Here is a 20,280-nt window from a genome sequence, read left to right as displayed (position 1 = left end):
CCAAACACAAGAAATCAAAGAAAGTATCAATAAATGGGATGGATTCAAATTAGAAGCTTTTTCTCAGCAAAGGATACAATCAATAATGTGAAAAGAGAGCCTACAGAGCGGGAGAAAAATCGTTTCCACACACACTTCAGATAGAGCACTAATCTCCAAAATTTATAAAGAAATTAAAAAACTTAACACCAAAAATATAAAGAACTAATCAATAAATGGGCCAAGGAACTGGATAGACACTTTATAGAAGAAGACATAAATATTAATAAATAAATGAAATAATAAGTATATGAAAAAGTGTTTGTCTCTGGTAATTAGAGAAATGCAAATTAAAACAACTCTAAGATTTCATCTTATTCCAATTAGAATAGCTATTATCAAAAACACAAGCAATAATAGATGTTGGCATGGATGTGGGGAAAAGGCACACTTTTACATTGCTGGTGGAGTTGCAAATTGGTGCAGCCATTCTGGAAAGCAGTATGGAGGGAGATTCCTCAGAAAACTTGAAAGGGACCCATCTTTTGAACCAGTTATCCAACTACTTGGTTTATATCCAAAGGATTTAAAATTTAGCATATTGGTAATGCAGCTACACCAATGTTTACAGCAGCTCAATTCACAATAGCTAGATTGTGGAACCAACCTAGATGCCTTTCAACAAATGAATGGCTAAAGAAACTGTGGTATATATACACAATGGAATAGTATTCATCCATAAATAATAATAATATTATGACTTTGCAGATAAATGGATGGGATTGGAGAATATCATGCTAAATGAAATAAACCAATCCCAAAAAAACGAAGGTAGAATGTTTTCCCTGATAAGTGAATGATGATACATAATGGGGATGGTTGGGTGGGGGTTGAAAGAAGAATGGAGGAACTTTAGATTATGTAGAGGGAAATCAGAGGGAGGAGGGGGTGGGGATGTGAATGATGGTGGAATGAGACAGACATCATTACCCTATGTACATATATGATTATACAAATGGTATGAATCTACATCGTGCACAGCCATAGACATGAAAAGCTGTATCCCATTTGTGCACAATGAATCAAAATGCAGTCTATAAAAATAATAAAAATAAGTAAAAAAATAAAATAGATCTTTATTTTCGTAAAAAAATGTGGATTCAGTATCTCAGACTCTAACCCAGGCCTATCATATCAGAATTTGCATTAAGATTCTCTGGTGATTCACATTAAATCTCTATATACACTGGCCTAGAGGACTTTAGAAGAAAGGAATGAAGAGTTTGAGGGAAAAGAATGTAGAAAAGATCTATCCTTTCTTCTCTCTGTTGGGAAAAGGAGTCACTGAGAATGAGTAAGTACGTACTCAATGTCCCCTTGAGTGACCTTGATAAAAATGCAGAGACATCTCCCATGTGTCCCCAGAGCTGTTCCCAATCCTAACTTCACAAACTGCAAGTAAGCCTTGAGGGCTTTGAAGCAGAGCTATGTTGTGCTGAGAAATGTCAGAAGTGGGCTTTTCCAGGTAAGAGAAAGATACCTCCCCACCATCCCTTGCTCTGGTGTAGGAGCAAGATGGAGCTCATGTAGCTTTGAATACGAAGCACATATATTATGTCCCTGGAAATAAGGAGGGGCTGGCCAGATGCATTGACTGGCCAAGTTAAGCATTAGCCCCTGGCTTACCTGAGGTACAACTGGCTAAGTTGCAAATTTTACTCTGTGGCCAGGAATGATTGATTTTCATTAGAGATTGACATAGCATGTTAGTGTAACAGGAAGTTGCAAGTGATTGTTTTCCGAAGTCTGGCAGTGGAGGAACATGAATAAACCAATTCCAACAAGTTTCAAGTTGCTAATTGTCCAAGAACATTGTTACCTTGGTCCTACAGTAAAGCCTATTATTTGGGGAGTGTCCCAGTTGGTCAGCCAGAAACTATGCCTCAACAGTCAGAATAGTCCCTCTGCTAATTAGTACCAGTCCAGACAAATCTGAATATCAACCCCGGTAGGCAGTTCTTCATGCCTGCTAATTCTCCAGAAGGGTTTGAACACAGACTTTTGGAGAAATGGTATGTACTATTATGTCATTTCCCTTAAGCCCCTCCACACCTGATTTTCTTTGGTGCCAATAATATTGCAAAACTGTAGAGTTCAAGATGAGTAGGACAACTATTCTATGCCTAAAAGAGGCCTTATCTACCTGGACTGGGGAAAACCTCTCTCTCTAGTGACTATCAGAGTTCTTGACTGGGGTTCAGTCCTACCTGGCATAGAAACAATGAGCAAACAAGGACCTTGTGCCCTGGATTCTTGCTGTCATGGTGCAATGTCTGCCATTGCTCAGCATGGCTCCCTAAGTCCCTGGGAGTCCTCAGTTTGTGTCAATCTCCTTTTTAAATCACATAAAATTCTGACTCCAAATGGGTAGAGTCCTCATGGTCCCTCCACTGTACCTAGAGGAAATCCATCATTGAGCTTATGGGGTCAAACAAGCCCCCGCTGCTGCTATCCATTAAGCTTACCTGGGACTTAAGTCACCTCTAGGCAGAGAATTAAGAAAGTTGATTGTTTCAGAGTGATCAAATCTTCTGGGCTCAGAACAATGGTTCTCTACCCTGGTTGTATTTCAGAATCACCTGAGGAGTTTCTAAAAATCACATAAGCCTGATCACACCCCAGAGGAAGTGACTTAGACTCTGGGAGGTATGGTGGGACAATGGTGGTTTAAACAGGTTGTTTATAGCTACATGACCAGTGGAGAACCCTGGCCAAGGGCAACACTATAGTCCTCAGAGGAGCCTCCTCTGACCTTTATGTCATCCCAGCACAACCAGGGACAAGAGGTGGCCTGAGGGCTCCAGGACAGGTGTGTTCATGTTAGAGAAGGATTCAGAAGCCCTGGGTGTTAGGAATGATACAGGGTGGGGTTAGTTAGGGACAACTGGGATGTCACAGAGAATATGGCAGTGGTGGCATTTCCCATTGTGGCAGGGTTATACCTTTAGAATGACCTTCCAAATAAAAGCCTGTCTGGCCCTCACCTGGCCCCAGTTGGAGAAGGCCCACTCCACACACAGCTGTTGGTTACAGGCCTGGGTGTCCACAGGCCGTTTGGCGAGCTGGGTACACATGTCATTAGACACTGGGGTGGAGATCCCAGAGGCTTTCAGCTTCTGACAAGTCACTCTGCGGGTCTGGATGCCTCCGCCGCAGCTCCGGGTACAGGCAGACCAGGAAGTCACCATCCACCTGGGGAGAGGAAGGAGCATCAGAGGAGCCCCAAAGGTCAGGCCTTGGGGAAGGAGCCTTGTACCCATCACCACACAGATGCTAATTAGAGGGCCATACCCTCTTCACAGTATTTACTTGGAAAAATGATCCTGAGGAAGATATCCATGTCAAATCCCTAGAAACCGTGAATATTATCTTATTGGGGGGGGGGGGGGGGCGGGGAAGATCTTGACTTGACATAATTAAGAATTTTGAGAAAAGATTATCTGGCTAGGCCTTAAATTCCACCACAGGTGTTCTAAGAGAAAGGCAGAGGAGATTATACACAGGAAAGAGGAGAAGGCAGTGACCTTGAAAGTGGTATACCCAGGGAGGCAGGAGGTGGAGTCATGCAGCCACAAACAAGGAAGGCACCAGGGGACAGGAGGGCTGGGAATGGTTCAACCATAGTGCCTTTGCAGGGGGCTTCTGCAGGGAGTATGGCCCTGCTGACACCTTTAATTTTTTTTTTTTTTTTTTTTTTTTTTGACTGCTGGCTTTTAAAACAGTGAGAGAATCAATTTTTGTTGCTCTAAGCTACTGTTTGTGGTGGCTCTGCTCCTGTGGGCTGGAAATCTGCATGCAGTCATCCTTCTCCAGGGCAAAGGAACAGGGAAATTGGCACAAAACTAAATAAGTCACAGTTTGTGGTAGTAATTTGTTATGGTAGCCTCAGGACACTGATAAACCTGGGACACTGACCAGAAATGTGCAGCTTGAAAGAGTATTTAGAGAGTCAGTTGCCTCAGCTGCCCAAAAGGCCGAGAGATAGTCCTTTAGCTACTTAAACTATACTGTGGTTTTGGTACTTCCTAGTGTGAGCAGGAATGGTTTCCTGGGAAGTCAGAGCCAAACCTGTTGCCTTTTGACCCAGGAGGCAATCTGGGTCTCACTTGAGTGAAGGTTTTGTTTGGTAGCATCTGTACTTTCTATCTTAACTTAACCCCTATCCCATTTAATTTGTTTAATCTTTCAGAAACAAAGATAATAGCTTTCTGGGGCAATTTTCCATCACCATGATGCAGACTATAAGTCTTATGTATCTTAAAGGATTGCACATGTGCTAGAAATATTTGTTTTCAGAATGTTAGGCTCCAACTACAATTTGATTCCCTAGAAATGAGACTGACCAAGACTTTTCTCATAAAGCCAAAGTATAATCTGGGGACATTTTGAAGTCCTTGATCCATATATAAATGAACTTGGGTGCTCTTTGAGGATACCCCAGGATAATTCTCAGAGAGAAGGGAATAGGGAGAGTTTGTAAAAATGAGGAAAGACATGGTGTTGTTCAGCCACTTCATGCAATCTGGGGGGGGGGGACAACTCCCCCACCCCCAGCAAAAATCCCTCTTATTGCCTGATTGCAGGGGTTGGGGGGTGTTATCTAACATGAAATGATTGAAATAGCTTCCTGGGACAAAGGAGGATTTCCTAGTTCTGCTCAGAAAGATGATCAGGGCAACAATACTTGTTTGTGTGCAAAGAAGGATGCTAACTAATGTGCCCAAATAGCCTGGTAGGAAGACCAGTGGAGGGTGAACCCATGGTACTTTCTAGCCAAGTGACGCTACATCTGGCTTTCAGGAGAGGCGTGTAGTGGGAAAGGGGAGCAAATTCCTCCTGAGTCCGGATCTGTGACTTATTTAGTTTTGTGGCAATTTCCCTGTTCCTTTGCCCTGGAGAGGGATGACTGCACGCAGATTTCCAGCCCACAGGAGCAGAGCCACTTAGGAAGCAGGCATGAGGTGTTTTAAAACTCCTGGGGGCATTGAAACCGAAGAAGACATAGCCATTATTATTTCATTTGCAGAAGTAAATTAGGCTGATTGACTCTGACCATCACCAAATCAAATCAAAAAGTTCCTGGCACGTCAAAGATCTCTTCTTCATTTCACACAGCTTGGCAGGGGCAGCCTTCCAGCCCTCTAGATCCCTGGTGAATGTCAGGCCTGTATTTCAATCAACTTTTATTTCTAAATATACATTTCAGCGATTTTTTCGGGAGCTGGGGTGGGGGTTTTGAGAAAGGAGAGGTATGGGCTATGTTACCCATTCAGGAAGGGTATAAAAGGACATTAATCATTCCTGTGGAAACCTTCCCGTCAGCAAGTCAAACTGCTGATATTAATGAGTGTGTTTCATATTTCATGGAGTCTCTCCTGGTTTCAGCTGCTCCTTATGACTCAGCTGGCAAAACACAAAGCGGTTCCCTGAGCACCGTATGAAAGTCCTATAGATAGGTCGTAAACTGGCATTTTAGGGCCAAGCCAAGTCCCTGTAGGCCCAGAGCGCCATGCGGGTGCCAACTCCAAGTCTAGCCATCATACCTTCAGCTACTTTCTTAAGACTAGGGGTTGGGTGCTCAGTGGGAGTCACAGTTTCTTGAAGTGTGAAGAAGATGTTATAAGAGGCAGAGATTCTTTGTTATCTTGGGCTATATAAGGGGCCTAAATGTAGAGAATGTAAATTCAAAGTTAAGGCAACTATAGAAAATAGAGATTTATTTCAACTTTAGGGAGATGCAACTATTTGTAGAAAAGAAGATTTCTGTAACTAAACCAGGTTAGCACAGGTATCTAAAGTCAGACAAAAAGAGAGCTTGGGTAGAGCCCAGTAACCTCTGTCCCCTCAGCATGTCAATGAAAGATACTTCTTTCTCTTACAAAAAGCCCAGAGAATTAGTGTATCACTGCAGGATGGGAGATGTCTCTAACCAGGGCCTGGGAGACACTTGCTCCCTGAACAGATCAGAGCCTTGTAGGTCCTTGAGAGGTAGTCATTAGCTGGTGGACAGGTGAGGGAATAAACAGAGCTGAGAGAGTGGGCTCATTTGAGTATACTGTCAGCAAGGCAGAGAGGCCTGATGAACCCATGCCTAAAGGAAGGAATAGCACCTTGGATTGCCTCTCTCCCAGCACATTGCTAGACAAGGGCAGGCCATCAACTTGGCTGTAAGTCTGGACTCATCCTGGGAGTGGGAGCTTCACTCACCGGGAAGGGCAGTCTCTCCGGTTGCAGGCAATGGGCTGCACAGCAGGGCGAACCTTCCCTGCACAGTGAGCAGGATTCACCTCCGTGTTGTTCAATAGACACCTCAGGCGGGGCTGCTGAACACCCCTGTTCCCACAAGATGCTGAGCAGGTCACCAGTCTGTCCACAGACCACCAGTAATCTGTCACAAGAGGAGGATCAGAGGTGAAGAGAAGGGAATGTTATTGCCCTCACTCCATTTCTTCTGAGCAGGGTTAGGGGAAGATGTGAAGGGGCTGGGGGTGGCATGTAGGCTAAGTTATTATAAATGAGGCTCTGCCTCTGGGTGGGCACCATTCCCAACCTATTGAGCAAGCCCCGTTCTCTCCAGGAACCTCAGATGATTCCTCCAAAAAATGAGTACCATAACTCTCACCTGATCACATTACCGTGAGGGTTGGATATAATGAAAGTAAAGGGCCAGGCTCAGTGCCGGGCACACAGAGAGGACTTATTCAACAGCCATTGCCCTTAAAATACTGGCTAAAGTACTCTTATTGGTTTATGAGAAAGTGACTTTTTTTTTCTACAGAGAAATAAAAATATATCAGAGATAATCATATTTAAAAGTAGAGATTCGAGTTGGATTTTGTAATTATTTTTTATTTTTGTAAATGTTATAAAGAACAGCCTATTTAGAGAGTTCTCATTTCCATGAGACAATGATGTCAGTGAAAAAGCCTATTTCTCTGGTTTTTCTATTTGGTGGTCTGGGACTCAATGGTAGGAAAGCTGTTAAAAATACATGTGGGCTGGTAAACTCTGAGTGCTTATTTGCAAGTTCTCATGTATTAGGAAAATTGCAGATAGGCACTGAATTCTGGTTTTTAGCAGAGAATAGTTGGCTGGCAAGAAAATGGAAAGTTTGTTTTCGAGCCTGGAAAGCAAAATGGGAGAGGAAACTTTTTAAGAGGAAAACCTATGTGCTCAAAAAAATCTTCCTTCTCCTTCCTCCCTCCTCTTGTGCTATGTTGGCACAAAACTCTAACCCTTTCCACAAAATCCTCCATTTTGGAATACATGCAGTAGAATTTTGCTTTCCTTAAGCATATCACATAAGGTCACAGGTAGAACTAGCCTATGGAAAACTCAAAGCCTCCCATAGTTTCTATAAAAAGGCTAGTTTGGGCTCTCTTCCCACCATTTGGACTCATTCACAACCCTCCTGGTGCAGTGAATGCCAGGCCCCACCCATGGGCTTTCTGACCTGCCTGTATTCCTGGAAAGCTCACAGACCAGCCACACAGGCTTCTCAGTCTCTTCTTTGCCAGGGTCAAAGGAATGGTGCCTGGAAAGCCCTCAGCATGTGATTGCAGCCCAAGACTCTTCAGAATGTGCAGCTGGCACGGCACCAGCCCCTCCTCTAGCAGGAGACAACGACCAAATTGTTCCACTCAAGAAGTATTTTTTAACCAAATCAACAGGGAAGATGAAGTTTTAAGTAGGCTACTCTGTGTGGTGTGCGTGTGTGTGTGAGATATATCTTCTAGTTAAACCAGCACACAGAAAAGAGAACTAACTCTGATAAAGTTTTCTTGGTCTTGAGCAACAGCAATATTTGATCAGAAGGACCAATTTAGGGAGGCACTGATGCTGAGATGTCCAGGTTCTCCTGCGGTGGGACCTGGTGGCTCTTCTAAAGGGCTACGTTGGCAGAAGTAGCATCTCATTGCACTGAAACAGAGTTCGGCTTTGGTTTTCATGGTCTAGGTACCACGGGAGATCAGAAATCACATTGTTCTTAGTGAATTTTACTCCCAAGTGGGCTTTCTTGTTGACACCCTAAAGCCTGGTCAGAGTTCTCACCTTGGATCACTAAAGACGCTTTCTGCACGAGCATCCCTGCCTCATTCTGTGCAAGGCAGCTGAATTCCCCTTGAGAACCACCACTGAGATTTGCAACCTGAAGGATCTGTCCAGCTGCCAGGATGTGATGGGTCAGTCCAGTGGTGGTGGCAATTGGTTGACCACCATGGAACCAGGTGATATTGGGGGTGGGATAGCCTGTGATGGGGCAGCCTGGAAGAAGAGAGGAGAAGAGAAATAAGACGTTGGCAAAGTCTAAAGGAGACACAATTCTGATGAGCTGTTGTAGTATCTTCATGGCTCTAGAAGCATATACATACTGTGGCCCTACTCATGGCATTTTTCTTGTTAGCCATTCCTAACAAATAGGTGATATTTTTATTATCTAGGCTTCTATAAGAGTGAGTATTATTCATTAAATTTTATAAAAATTCTTAGAGAACATAAAGTACCTATTTGTGTTTATGCCCTTATACTAACTGGCAAAAAAAAAAAAAAAAAAAAAAAAAGATAAAATGAGCATTCATCATTGCACAGTTTTTCAAATTAGCTTCTATGTTGATTTTTCAAAGAAGTTTGCTTCTTCAAATGTAATACATTGGAAAATAACATCCTAGATGGTAAAAGTTAAGAATCAAGTGTTAATTGGTAGAAGTCTAATATCTGCTTTCATTTTACTCTTTATATGATTTTCAAAGTAAAAAAATCTTTACCTGAGACTAGAAAAAACATTTTAAACATTGATCTCATTTTTCCATAAAGTAAAGAACTTTGGTTTTTGGGTAACTTTTATCATTCCACAATTGGATATGTACAATATTACAGTTATGTAGTCAAAACATATTTAGATACACTAAAATTCCAAAGTATTAAGCTGAGACATTGGGTCCACCCATTTGTAGCACAGAATTGGTAAGACAGATTGCCGCTGTGAGAGAAAACACATTTCGTCTAAATTTAGAGTGCTTGACAAATTCACAGTTGGGACCACAGTGACTTATCCTCCATAGTATACTTATTGGAAGTTTAAAATATCTGAGAAATCATTAAAAATTAAAGATACTGGAGGTCTTCTCTCAGTTTGGTTAGAAAAATGTCTATTTTCTACCTACTGCTCTGGGGACAGTTAAGATAGTTAAGACTATCAAGGAGATCCCAGCTAAGGTAGGATTTTTAAAAAGCCACACTAAAGCCTCTCTGAAACTTCTCAGGGTGAAGCTCAGTTTTTCAGAAAGTAAGAAACCCAATTTTGTTACTTTTATTTTCAGTTACACTGACTCACAATTCTCAAGGTGAATTCTAGGTTTTGATAGGGTTCTATGCCTTCAGTTTTCAAATTTGTAGACAAGAACATGTGATGATCTTTGAGGTACATTTAGGTTCCAATGAAATGATCTCTAAAGTGCTTTTAAGTCCCAAGATTTCTCAACATCAACTCAAACTCATCATCCTCACCCCCTCCTTTCCTTCCCCATGCAGTCAAGTGATAGGAGCCAAGTGGACCTCTTTAATCCACATGGCTTGGATCAATGCATAGTGCAAAAGAGTCATATCCACTGAGGGGCTCAGGGGAGAGATGTTATGCGTGGAGGTTACGTAAGATGAAAAGAGGCAGAGCTCTCTTATTTCACATTCACATGGTGTTCTTCCTTATGTGCAAGTTGGTCTCTGCATCTAGATTTTACTTTTTCATAAGAACATCAGTCACATTGAATTGGGCCCACCTTACTAACCTCATTTTAACTTGATCATCTGCAAAGACACAAGTCCAAATAAGGGCATTTCACAGATACTGGGTGTTAGGATTTCAACATCTTTTGTGGAAGCACAATTCAACTCTAAGAACTATCCCAAGCAAAGCACAACAGTCTAAGCAATGTGATGAAGCTCAGGATAGAGTTCAAAGACACTAAGGCAGTTGGAAGTTCTTGAGCAGAATTCTGGAAATGGGGGTGTCAGATAGAAAGAAGCCCTAGAAATCTACATAAATTCCTCTTGAGTCTTTGTCCAACCCAAGATGTATATGCATATGTAGGGCTAAATTCTACAAGGTTGAGCTAAGAGTAACCAGGGAACTGTGAGCTTAACATTTTCCAGAGCCCAAATAAGGCCGGAAAGCCTTCAAGTTCTGACAAGCTAGAGTAGGTCATTATTGATCACCTGGGGCATTCAATGGAAAATTTAAAAAGGTTCTAGAGTAAAGGCTGCTCGAGACTTGTCTTAACTAAGCTTAAGAAGGTCAAATTGAACTTTAAATAGGTGATTAACAGAAGAAAACCCAACAATCTCTAGAGGAAGATAAATAAAATCCAGACATTTAATGATGTAAAATATACATCTAATGATATAAAATCTATAACTGAATATTTCTTGACTTGTCAGGAAGAAAATGTGACCTCTAACTAGAAAAAAAAAAAAAAAGTCAATGGAAACAGATCCTGAAATGCAGAGATAATAATGAATTATAAATAAGGATATTAAACAGAGTATTACAATATTTTAAGTATTTAAAGGAAAACAGGCATACATGGAGAAAAAAAATGGAAATTATAAATGAACTTCTACAAATAAAATACATACACACATATATATGTTTATACAGATAGATTTTTCTGTGGTGCTAGGGATTTAGCTCAGGGCCTCATGCATGCTAGGTAAACCCTCTACCATTGAACTACATCCCCAGTCCCAACATATGTTTTTTGAAATGAAAAGTCCACTGAATAGGATCAGTTCAAGATTAAACATTAGAGAAAAGGATCTGTGAAATTGAAGATATAGTAATAGAAATAAGCCAAAGTGAAGAAAAAGAGCTAAAAGACCAAAAAAATTTATACCATCAAAGGTATGTTAGATAAGAATGTGGTTACATGGGTATTAAAATTTACACTTAGGTCTATACATTTCAAAGGATATAAAATTTACCCACAAGAACACTGAGAAGGGAGAGAGGGGAGAGAGGGGAGAGTGGGCAGAAATACAACCAGATAAGAATGGCAGAATGTTTACTGAAGCTGAATGAGGGCGTGGAGATTCATTGTATGTACTACTCTGTTTACTTTGTTTATGTGTGATGTTATCATAATAAAAACATGTTTGCATTGTTTAAATCATTGATCTTCATTGTCTAATTGATTTTCATTTATTCTGTTTATTCATCTCCATACTTTTGCTTTACTGTTTTAACAAGCTTAAAAAATGAGTGATTCCTGCTTGCTATTTGCAAATATTTTCCAAATATTTTGTAATTTATTAAACTTAAAAATTTATTGCTGGCTCACCTTCATTCATTCATCTCTGAAGTCAGAGATGACTTTTATTTGCACTTTGTCACCCTTGATTCCAACAACTTTAATTTGGTTGTTCTCCAGGCAGAAACCCCCTGAATTTTAGATACGTAGCTGCTTGGCATAGAGGTTTTTCCCACCTTCCCTTGTTGTAAGGTGTTAAGCATGTGGTTATATTCAGGGCAACTAGAGGAAAAGTGATGTGTACACCTTATGAAGTATATCTTTAAAAGAAAAGAACTGGTTCTTTTTCTGCCTTCTCCAACCTTCTGTGACGAATGTGTATGTATAGCCAGCCATCCTGGCCCGGGAGAGGAAGGGCAACACTCAGGGATGTCAGAGTCATGGGGGTTAGAAGAAATTCCACCTGACCTAATTGATATGCTATGTTGACAGCTCAAGCTTGGAATATCTTCCTCTAGACCATGACTTGAAGCAGTGCTTTGGTTTGGATATGAGGTATCCCCTGAAAAGCTCACGTGGCAAAGCAGCAGTGTTCAAAGGTGAAATGATAAGATCACGAGGTCTATAACCTAATCAGTGGATTAATCCATTTAAATAGACTACTGAGTGCTACTCATAGGCAGGTGGGATGTGTGACTGGAGGAAGTAGGTCACTGGAAGCATGCCCTTGGGGACTGTATCTTGTCACTGGCTCCACTTTCTGCTTCTTGGCTTCTGTGATCAGAGCAGCTTTCCTCCGCCATGTCCTTCCACCATGCTGTTCTGGCTCCTGAAGCCCAGAGCAGCCGAGTCAGATGAACGTGGACTAAGACCTATGAAACTGTTAGCCCTGAATAAACCTTTTTTCCTCTGAGTTGTTCTTGTTGCTTACAATGACAAAAAGCTAACTCAAACAGAAATACACTTCTGCCTTACGTTCCTGTTGTTTGATGTCTTTATTACAAGTTGCTGAATGTATATACTAACTACAACAATCCTAAAATACCCTGTCACTCCTGAGGCCATGTCTATCTGCTGTGTAGTTCATCATATTTTCCTTTAGGTTAGGAGAGTGACCATCCAGAATACATGTGTGATCATGCATCTTGGGTTGAAAATGCTTTAGGAAAGTCTACTTTCATATCTTTCAAAAGGAAACCAAAGACCAAGATAAACAACATACGACTAAAGTCAATGAACAAAATTGACTGATCGTCTGCCTTTTCCATTGCTTATCTTTCTTTCTGGACTTCTATCTGACCACATGGGTTATTCTAAAAAACTTCCTTTGTACTCAAAATTGGTGGCTTCTTTGTGCACATGTACTGCAGACCCCTGAGCTTTTATGTACATATTTATGTGTGTGTCTTTGTGTGTATACTGTGGTCTCTGAGATTGCCAGCAGCAATAGTCAAAATAAGGAATCTAACATGAATTCCCTCTGTGTATGTTCCCAGTGAATAATTATCCGTGTTTCACTGTTAATGAGAAAACCTGGCTTGTAGCAGGGTTTCTTTCTGTCACGGACATTTCTCATTTGTTAAAGTAAAAGAAGTATCAATCATTTTTTGAAGCTGAGCAATCTCTCTGTGTGCCATTTATAAGGCCATCCAAAAACTGTGTGCTAATGTATTCCACACCTCCTAAGAGGCCAAATAATAAACCACTCCCCGCCCCACTTTTGCTTTGGTGAGGAAGTTAACAGTGTTTCATGGAGGGACTAACATCTCTTTCTTCTGATTTCCTCCCAGCTACATGAGTGCCAACCATTTCCATCCTCCAAACCTCAAGGCCTTCCCCAGGAAATGGACAATCGGCAGGATGACAGTGCTTGCTCCTTGGGTCTCAGCTAGTAAAGGTTTCACGTTGGTGAGGTGGCTGAGGAGGAAGCGGGCTTGGGAAGGCTGCCTAGCTAATGAGCGTTCTGGCAGCAAAAAGCTTCTCTCCATCAACCCTTCTTAACCAGTGAAAGAAAATATTGCCTTTAGGCCTCCATTCCTAGGCCCACTGTGGTTCTAAATTGAGCCAAAGCCAGGTGTGATTCACATATGTGAGGCTTTTTTTTTTCTCCCTAGTTTCATTTACTTTACTTTTTTTTTTTTTTTTTTAACACACATTGACTGGAGAGTGAGAAAAGTTTAGAATGGAGGAGATGTACCCAATGAGAAAATCAAATTATATAAGAAGTCTCCTCCTCTTTTTATTTGTGATTGATTTATCTTAAACGTCAGAAACATCTCTCCTTGTGGTTCTCACATCCCAAATGCACTGATATAAAACAGGGGAGAGGAAGCAGGGCTTTCACACTGAAGAAAATATGAGTCCAAAGACCAAGCAAGGATTTCCACATTATTATTTGCCCCAAACATTGTTTGCCCTTGCAGAGCCAATGGCCCTAGCAAGCCTAGCAAGGACAAGTCATCTACCTAGCTGTACCATGTAATGTGCCACAGTTGACATCTTTGCTTACATCAAATTGACCTCACGGACTTTCTTTACTCTTCTCTCCAGATTTTACATTGGTTTCTGTAACTAAAATAATCTGGTTCAGGGAACTAGTGTTAAGTTTTGACAGATGAGAGAAACATGGGGTAGAAAACTGGAGACTTGGCAGCCCTGACCTCCAGCATCTTTGCACCCTCACAGACAGTGCTGGTTAACCTGAAAGGTGGTAGGATAGAGCAGTATTTGGCACACTTGTCTCAAAAGAAGTTCTGAACTCAGGAGAATCACTACTTAGTTTTTAGCTTTTTATTTATTTTGTTATTTAAAGGGCTGAAAATCACCGGGACTTTTTGCAAGCAGCTTGACTTGTGGGTTTTTTTGGAGGACAGATTAAGTCAACTCTGGCATTCATTAGCTGTCTATCACTTGTGTGAGCCACACCTTCATAGTTGATTTTCCTAAGTTCTTAGCCGTAATGAGCAGAAACAAGGTTTCTGAGTACATATCCTCTCCCTTCTCTCCACTTTCCGACCAAATAGCTAAACAAAGGCAGCTAAATTTTGATAAATCAATGATACCTGTAACTGAACTGAAAGAGATTCACAAAGAAGAAAGGTTTGAAAAGTGGGAATATATAACCCAGAAAGGGAGAAGGAAAAAAGTAGTATGCAGGGAATTTTCACTTATTTAACTGCTATCTAAAGGAAAAGAAAGCTGTGGCAGATTAGGACACGCTGTGTAAAAATATTAAAGACGTGGCATGATTACTTCATGAGCTGGCTCCAGGCCTGTCAGCATTTTCATTATAATCCTGTATTTTTCACGGAGTTAAAACTTTCTATAAAAATGATGTGTGCTGGGATGAAACTTGGCTCTTGGTGTAGTCAGTCTGGGAGTCCTTTCCTTAATTTAATTTTATAAAACTGGAAAACACTCAGTCCTTTAAAATTTATGGAAGGCTCTCTGTTGTGCTAGTGGTCTAAGGGGGTGCACAGGGCTCTCTCTGAGGCCACAGAGTGACTGTGGAAAGAAGGGATGCTTCTTCAGGGTGTTTTTTTGGTGCCTGCTCTTTTCAGGTTTGGTGTCCCCTGGGGCAACAGAGATGGTCTTTAAAGCTGCTTAGAATGAGCGGGAGCTGGCACCAGGCAGTAGGCTGAGAGAAATGATTAATTTATATTGGAAAAACTCAGTTCCTTACTCCCCATTTGTCAGCTGGACCCCAGAAGGCAGTGGAAGAAGACAAGCAACTTTAATTTTTACTCTGATTTCTGGGACCTCCCAATAAGCTGGTCAAATAACCAGGCCAAGACTATTCCCATGTACATTTGCCCAAAGAAAACTAACTTTAAAACATTCCAGGAAAAATGGAGCTATACAAGCCCATTTTCCATTCCCCAAATGTCTTTTTGCCCCTAGGGCAAGCTTTGGGTTTCCATTGGCAGGGGGTATAGTAATGTCTCCCATGTTCCTGGGCATCTGGTGGAAGAACTTGATATATTTCTCAGCATGAAAAGTAGCTCCATCCAAATTTATGACTTGATTAAGGCCTTACCGTCTCCAAAATGATTTAGTTACTGCTTGTTGACTGCCCTTACCCATACCCTAGTACCTGGTTATTTTGCAGGGAAGGAAGGTGAGATGCCCACATCTGATACATACACATGTGGTCTTGGCTATGAAAATATGATAGCATTGTCAATCTAGAGTTTGATGGCATTTAACAGCATGCTTATCCAGGGTTGACTGGGACACCATGGGAGGGGGAGAAGGGAGGTAGGCTCTAGGAAACTGGTCCAATTTTAAAAATTCACAGTAAAATTTGCTTGGGATTTAACTTATCACGAGTAGATAATGAAGAGTTCTGCCAGTAGGATCTTGGCATAAAAACATCTTTTAAAAACACATGAGCATTTTTAAAAAGTTTCCAACTTTCTGGGTTTATAAGTTCCTGATTGAATTCTCAGGTTGCTGGCAGGTGCTACCTGTCCTGCAGGAGAGAAGACCAGGATGGTCCCAGGAGGCCTTACTGCAGGCTCCCTGGAACTAAGGAAGGAGTTTTAATCCACTGATGAGATGGGGTTTTAATGAATCCCAGAATGTAGACTATACTTGGGCCATACCATACTGCTGAGAAGGGCCCAAGTCAGATCTCCCCTCTTTGTGCATATTTATGTCACATCCACTGAGTCTAGATTCAGTAAGGAATGAGATTGATGTTTTGCATTTGGTCTGAAAGGAATCGTTACTTCAAGACTTCCAATAGGTACTCTGTAATAATCAAGGTGCTACTCCTCTGAGAAAGAAACAGCAGTTTCAGGGTAAAAGCTCTGGGGCTCTGTGCATATTCTTCCCTAGAGTAACATATCTGTTCTCACTCCCTCTCTCTAGCCAATGGGGAGGCAAGCTAGAAAATATCCAGATTAGGTTGGGAAAAAGAAACAGGCCAGCAGTAGCTCAGAGCCAACATGCCTTTATGAACTCAGGCTAAGTTTGGTTCTGTTTATGGGTGAAAGCCTTTGCAAAAGAAATGAAAACCTATATGCACAAAGAAAGAGACTTCACTCCCAGCCCCGTATAGGCCCCATTTCAGTTCTCTTCTGCTGAACCAAAGCCACAGAACAGCAGCAGAGATGAAGAATGGCTAATATCCATAGCAGGTATCCTGAGAGGCCTCACTGGGGCATGGCCCAGGGTTCAGCGGCAAGTCACAGGAAGGAGCAACTGCTGACTAGGAATTCCAGAGTGAGCTATAGGGGTGGAGCTGCTGGGGCAACATGAAGACCTTTCCTGAATTTATTATTCCCACATAAGTCTCCTGGGTCTTGAGGCTCCAGAAACTTCTCAACAAAGTGAAGAAAATAATAAACACTGAGAGTGAGGAGAATAAGGGAGAGAATTTTGCAGGCTAACTGGAGTAGGGCTGAGAGCCATGTTGAGGATCATGAAGAGCGAGGGCAGAGGTGGTCTGTGGTATGTGCATAAGGATGCTGCTGGCTGACTTTGCTGGGACAATAATACATCTGGCAGGTGATGTCTGACTTTTTTGCAGCGAAGCCCATAGAGTGTGTGGTTTTCTAAGGACCCATAAATAGAGATGTCCTCTGAGGAGGAGGTCAGAAATCCACAGCCTGGACTGGAAGGCCATGGTTACAATGGGACGTGCATCTAAAGAGCAGACAGTAGCTATCCAAATGGCTGATCTTTGTTTTACCATCTACATTTCTCGTGTTGATTTGTTTTGGGCTCCTAATTTCCTTTGGGTGTAATTCCCAGATGTGCCTTGGAACTATATACACAGAGATTTCCCTGGAGCATTTAGTGGGCTCCTTGAAGGTTTAAAGGAAACGTGGCATGGTTCAAATCTCTGGACCAACTGTGATCTTTGAAAAAAATACTTGGATTTAGCTATTCTAAACCAAGACAGCCTCCCCAGGTAACCTGGGATTTGGAGCATTCTAGACCTGCATGAGGGAAAGCACATGCTGTTCAACTGAGTTTGTTCTTTTTGGGGCCCCCATTCCCCCTAGCACTCACATCAGGAAGGTTGAGAGGCTAGAGCGGAAGATGCATGTTAAAAAACAGATACATACCTGACCTGTGTGTAACTGATGGAGTTCCCAATGAGCTTCTCAAAGGCATTCCAAAGACAGCAGGAAATGGAAGCCCAGAGGTCCAGGCTTGGGCAGAGCAAGGACACTCACTTGGGGGAAAGATAATGCTTGTTTTTCAGCAACCTTATTTGGTATCTATACTTCACCTTAATATGTGGAACTAGTATTTTATTAGAGTTTTGTTCTTAGATCTTTCTAAAGAGTAAAGTTGGGAAATACTAGAAAATAGAGAGGAAAAACCAACTTTTTCCTATAGTAATAAGATTGTTTTCCCCCTCAAAATGCATTTTTGGATTATGATGTGTGGGGAAGAGGGGGGACAGAGGTTGAATGAAACGTGTTTATAAGGTGCTCACATATTAATATCTGACTGTCTAAAATTTCATTAAAAACTCAGTACTAGAAAGATTTTTGTCACTGTTGGTAAAAGCACAAAGCAGGAATTGGTGAACTTTTTTGGGTGAAGGGCTATAAAGTAAATATTTTAGTCTCTATGGGCCATATGGTCTTTTTTTAAAGAATTCATTTTTATTGTAAACAAATGGGATACATCTTGTTTCTCTGTTTGTACATGAAGTAGAGGCATACCGTTTTTGTAATCATATGGTCTTTGTTACAACTACTAACCTCTGCCATAGCAACATGAAAGCAGCCATAGATAATATGTAAGTGAATGGCATTGGAGAGTAGGAGCCCTTTATAAAGAGGTGGTAGTCTAGACTTTGCCCCAGAGCCAACCTCTGGTCTAATGTATTAGATCATAAGGGTTGCTGTCTACAGAGAACAAATGATACAGTAAAACCACTAAAAACCTGGACAGGATAGATTTCTACCTCCAAAGAGAACATTTTCACAAGAGAAGGAAGTTCAATACTTCCTTCCCTAGTTGAAAGATTCAACTTTCTGCTTTAAAAAATAGCAATGCATGTTCCTTATAGATTAAAAGTTCAGAAAAACATAACAATTAACCTCCCCCCGGGTCCTACCACTCAGAGATAACTGCTGTGTTGTTCCTTCCAATCACACAAATGCACATAAGTCACTAGATATATTAGTAAATTTCACTAGATATATTAGTAAATCTTGGGCAGTCTTCTCATCCATAGATATAGATCTACTATATCCTTTCAAATTGTTGCTTAAGATTCTGTATGTGAATGCACCAGAATCTTTTATTTAATCACATCTCTATAAGATAATTACATTATTTCTGATTTTTCATTAATATAGACTCTGCTGTGGTGAATTTCTTATTACATATATCTTTGTGTACAAACGCTCCTTGGATTACATTACTGAAGTGGCATATTTGGGTCAAGAAGTATCATTTTAAAAATATTAGCATGTATTGCCAAATTGCCTTCTGGAGGTGTTATACTCATTTATGTCTTGGGCAACAATGCGTGATAGCATATATTATTAAATTCTAAGATACTACGGTTGGTAGGCAGAAGGCTGTCCCCTCCCCACATCCTAATCCTTGATGTATCTTTGATATATCTGCTGTATAACCAAAGGGGTCCTTATAATAGGGAAAATAGATGATAGAATTGGAGAAAGATGTGGAGGTGCTCTGCTCTCATCCCTGAGGGGAGGAAGAGCTGCAGTCAAGGAGTAGAGAGGACTTTCTTGCATTTTCTTGGCAAATACAAGGGAATGAATTTCCCCTTGAGCCTCCAGAGGGAGCACAGCTTGTCCAATGTGACATTAGCCCAGTAAGACCTGTTTTAGAGTTCTGACCTCGAAAACAGAAAAAGAATAGATCTGTATTGCTTTAAGCCACCAAGATTGTGGTAATTTGTTATGGCAGCAATTGGAAATCAATACAGATTTCATAAATGCTTATCATCTTTACCAATTTCCTATATAGCAAATAATATCTCGTTTTAATTTGCTTTTCTTTCATTACAATAATATTGAATCTGTTTTCAACCTTTTGCACAAAGCAAGTAGTTAATATTGCTGAATCATAGATCTCTTTGAGAATCTGAAGAAAGATCTGGATACTTGCATCAGATAAAAGCATATCTTCAATCTACTAGGTGCCTATACAGTCCCCAAAGCTCACAGAACCAGGTTAAGAACTCTGGAGCTAGACAGCAAGAGTGGAAAGGGTGCTAGTAATGACTTTCTCTTATTCAAAGTCATAAACCTAAAATGTGAGTGTTTTCCAGTTGGAACCAGGTAAGACCTGATGAACAATGGCCTGGCTTAGCCGCAGTAATCAGAGCACCTAGCAGCTCCTTCTAGATACAGGGAGCCCACGCGAAGGTTGGGTGTTGCCCACCACCCACTCCTTGGGCTCTCTACTTATTTCATCCTCCAGCTTCTAAGACTTGAAGCAGTGTGATTCCTGTTTAGAAAGTCCTGCACCAGAAGTTTCTCATCCATTTCCCTTTCTTTCTTAAACAATTCAGTCCAAGCTCACTGGGTAAGACTAAAGAAGGCTGTGTTCACAGGGAGGAAGGAGCCAGAGTAGTCCAGAGTTGGGTACTGAGTCTGTGAAGAGGTAAGAGGACATCTACATAAAGTTGTTGTTATGGTTTGAGTGTATCCCCCAAAATTCATGTGTTGGAACCTTAATTCCTCAATGAGGCAGTATTAGGAGGTCTGATCTAGTTGGAGGTGTTTGGGTCATGGGAACAGAGATCCCATGAATAGATTAATGCCTTTCCTATGAGAATGGGCTACATACCATGCCAGTTTGGCTACCTTTCCTCTCTTCCACAGGTACCTGTTTGGGCTTCTGTTTTTCACCACGAGTTGAAGCAGCAAGAGGCTCTCACCAGAAGCTGACCAGATGCAGTGCTGTGCTCTTGGAATTTCAGCTTCCAGAACCATGAGCCAAAATAAACCTCTTTTCTTTATAAATTAACAAGTCTTAGATGTTTTGTTATAGCAAC

The 20,280-nt window shown here is 41.3% G+C and overlaps 1 protein-coding gene across 3 annotated transcripts in view; it reads right to left on the bottom strand.

Annotated features, from left to right (window-relative positions):
* The window catches only part of ADAMTSL1 (ADAMTS like 1), a 381,058-nt gene that overhangs the window by 21,878 nt on the left and 338,900 nt on the right, over positions 1 to 20,280 (bottom strand). For all 3 annotated transcript variants that reach the window (XM_079113153.1, XM_079113154.1, XM_079113152.1), the window contains 3 exons: positions 8,092 to 8,304; positions 6,247 to 6,427; positions 3,024 to 3,231 (listed from right to left, as the gene is read on the bottom strand). In XM_079113153.1, the coding sequence (XP_078969279.1) occupies positions 3,024 to 3,231; positions 6,247 to 6,427; positions 8,092 to 8,304 (602 nt within the window). The remainder of the gene's footprint in view (positions 1 to 3,023; positions 3,232 to 6,246; positions 6,428 to 8,091; positions 8,305 to 20,280) is intronic.

Source organism: Sciurus vulgaris, assembly GCF_902686455.1.
Source record: "Sciurus vulgaris genome assembly, chromosome: 15".
NCBI lineage: Eukaryota > Metazoa > Chordata > Mammalia > Rodentia > Sciuridae > Sciurus > Sciurus vulgaris.
This window is presented reverse-complemented; position numbering and strand designations above follow the sequence as displayed.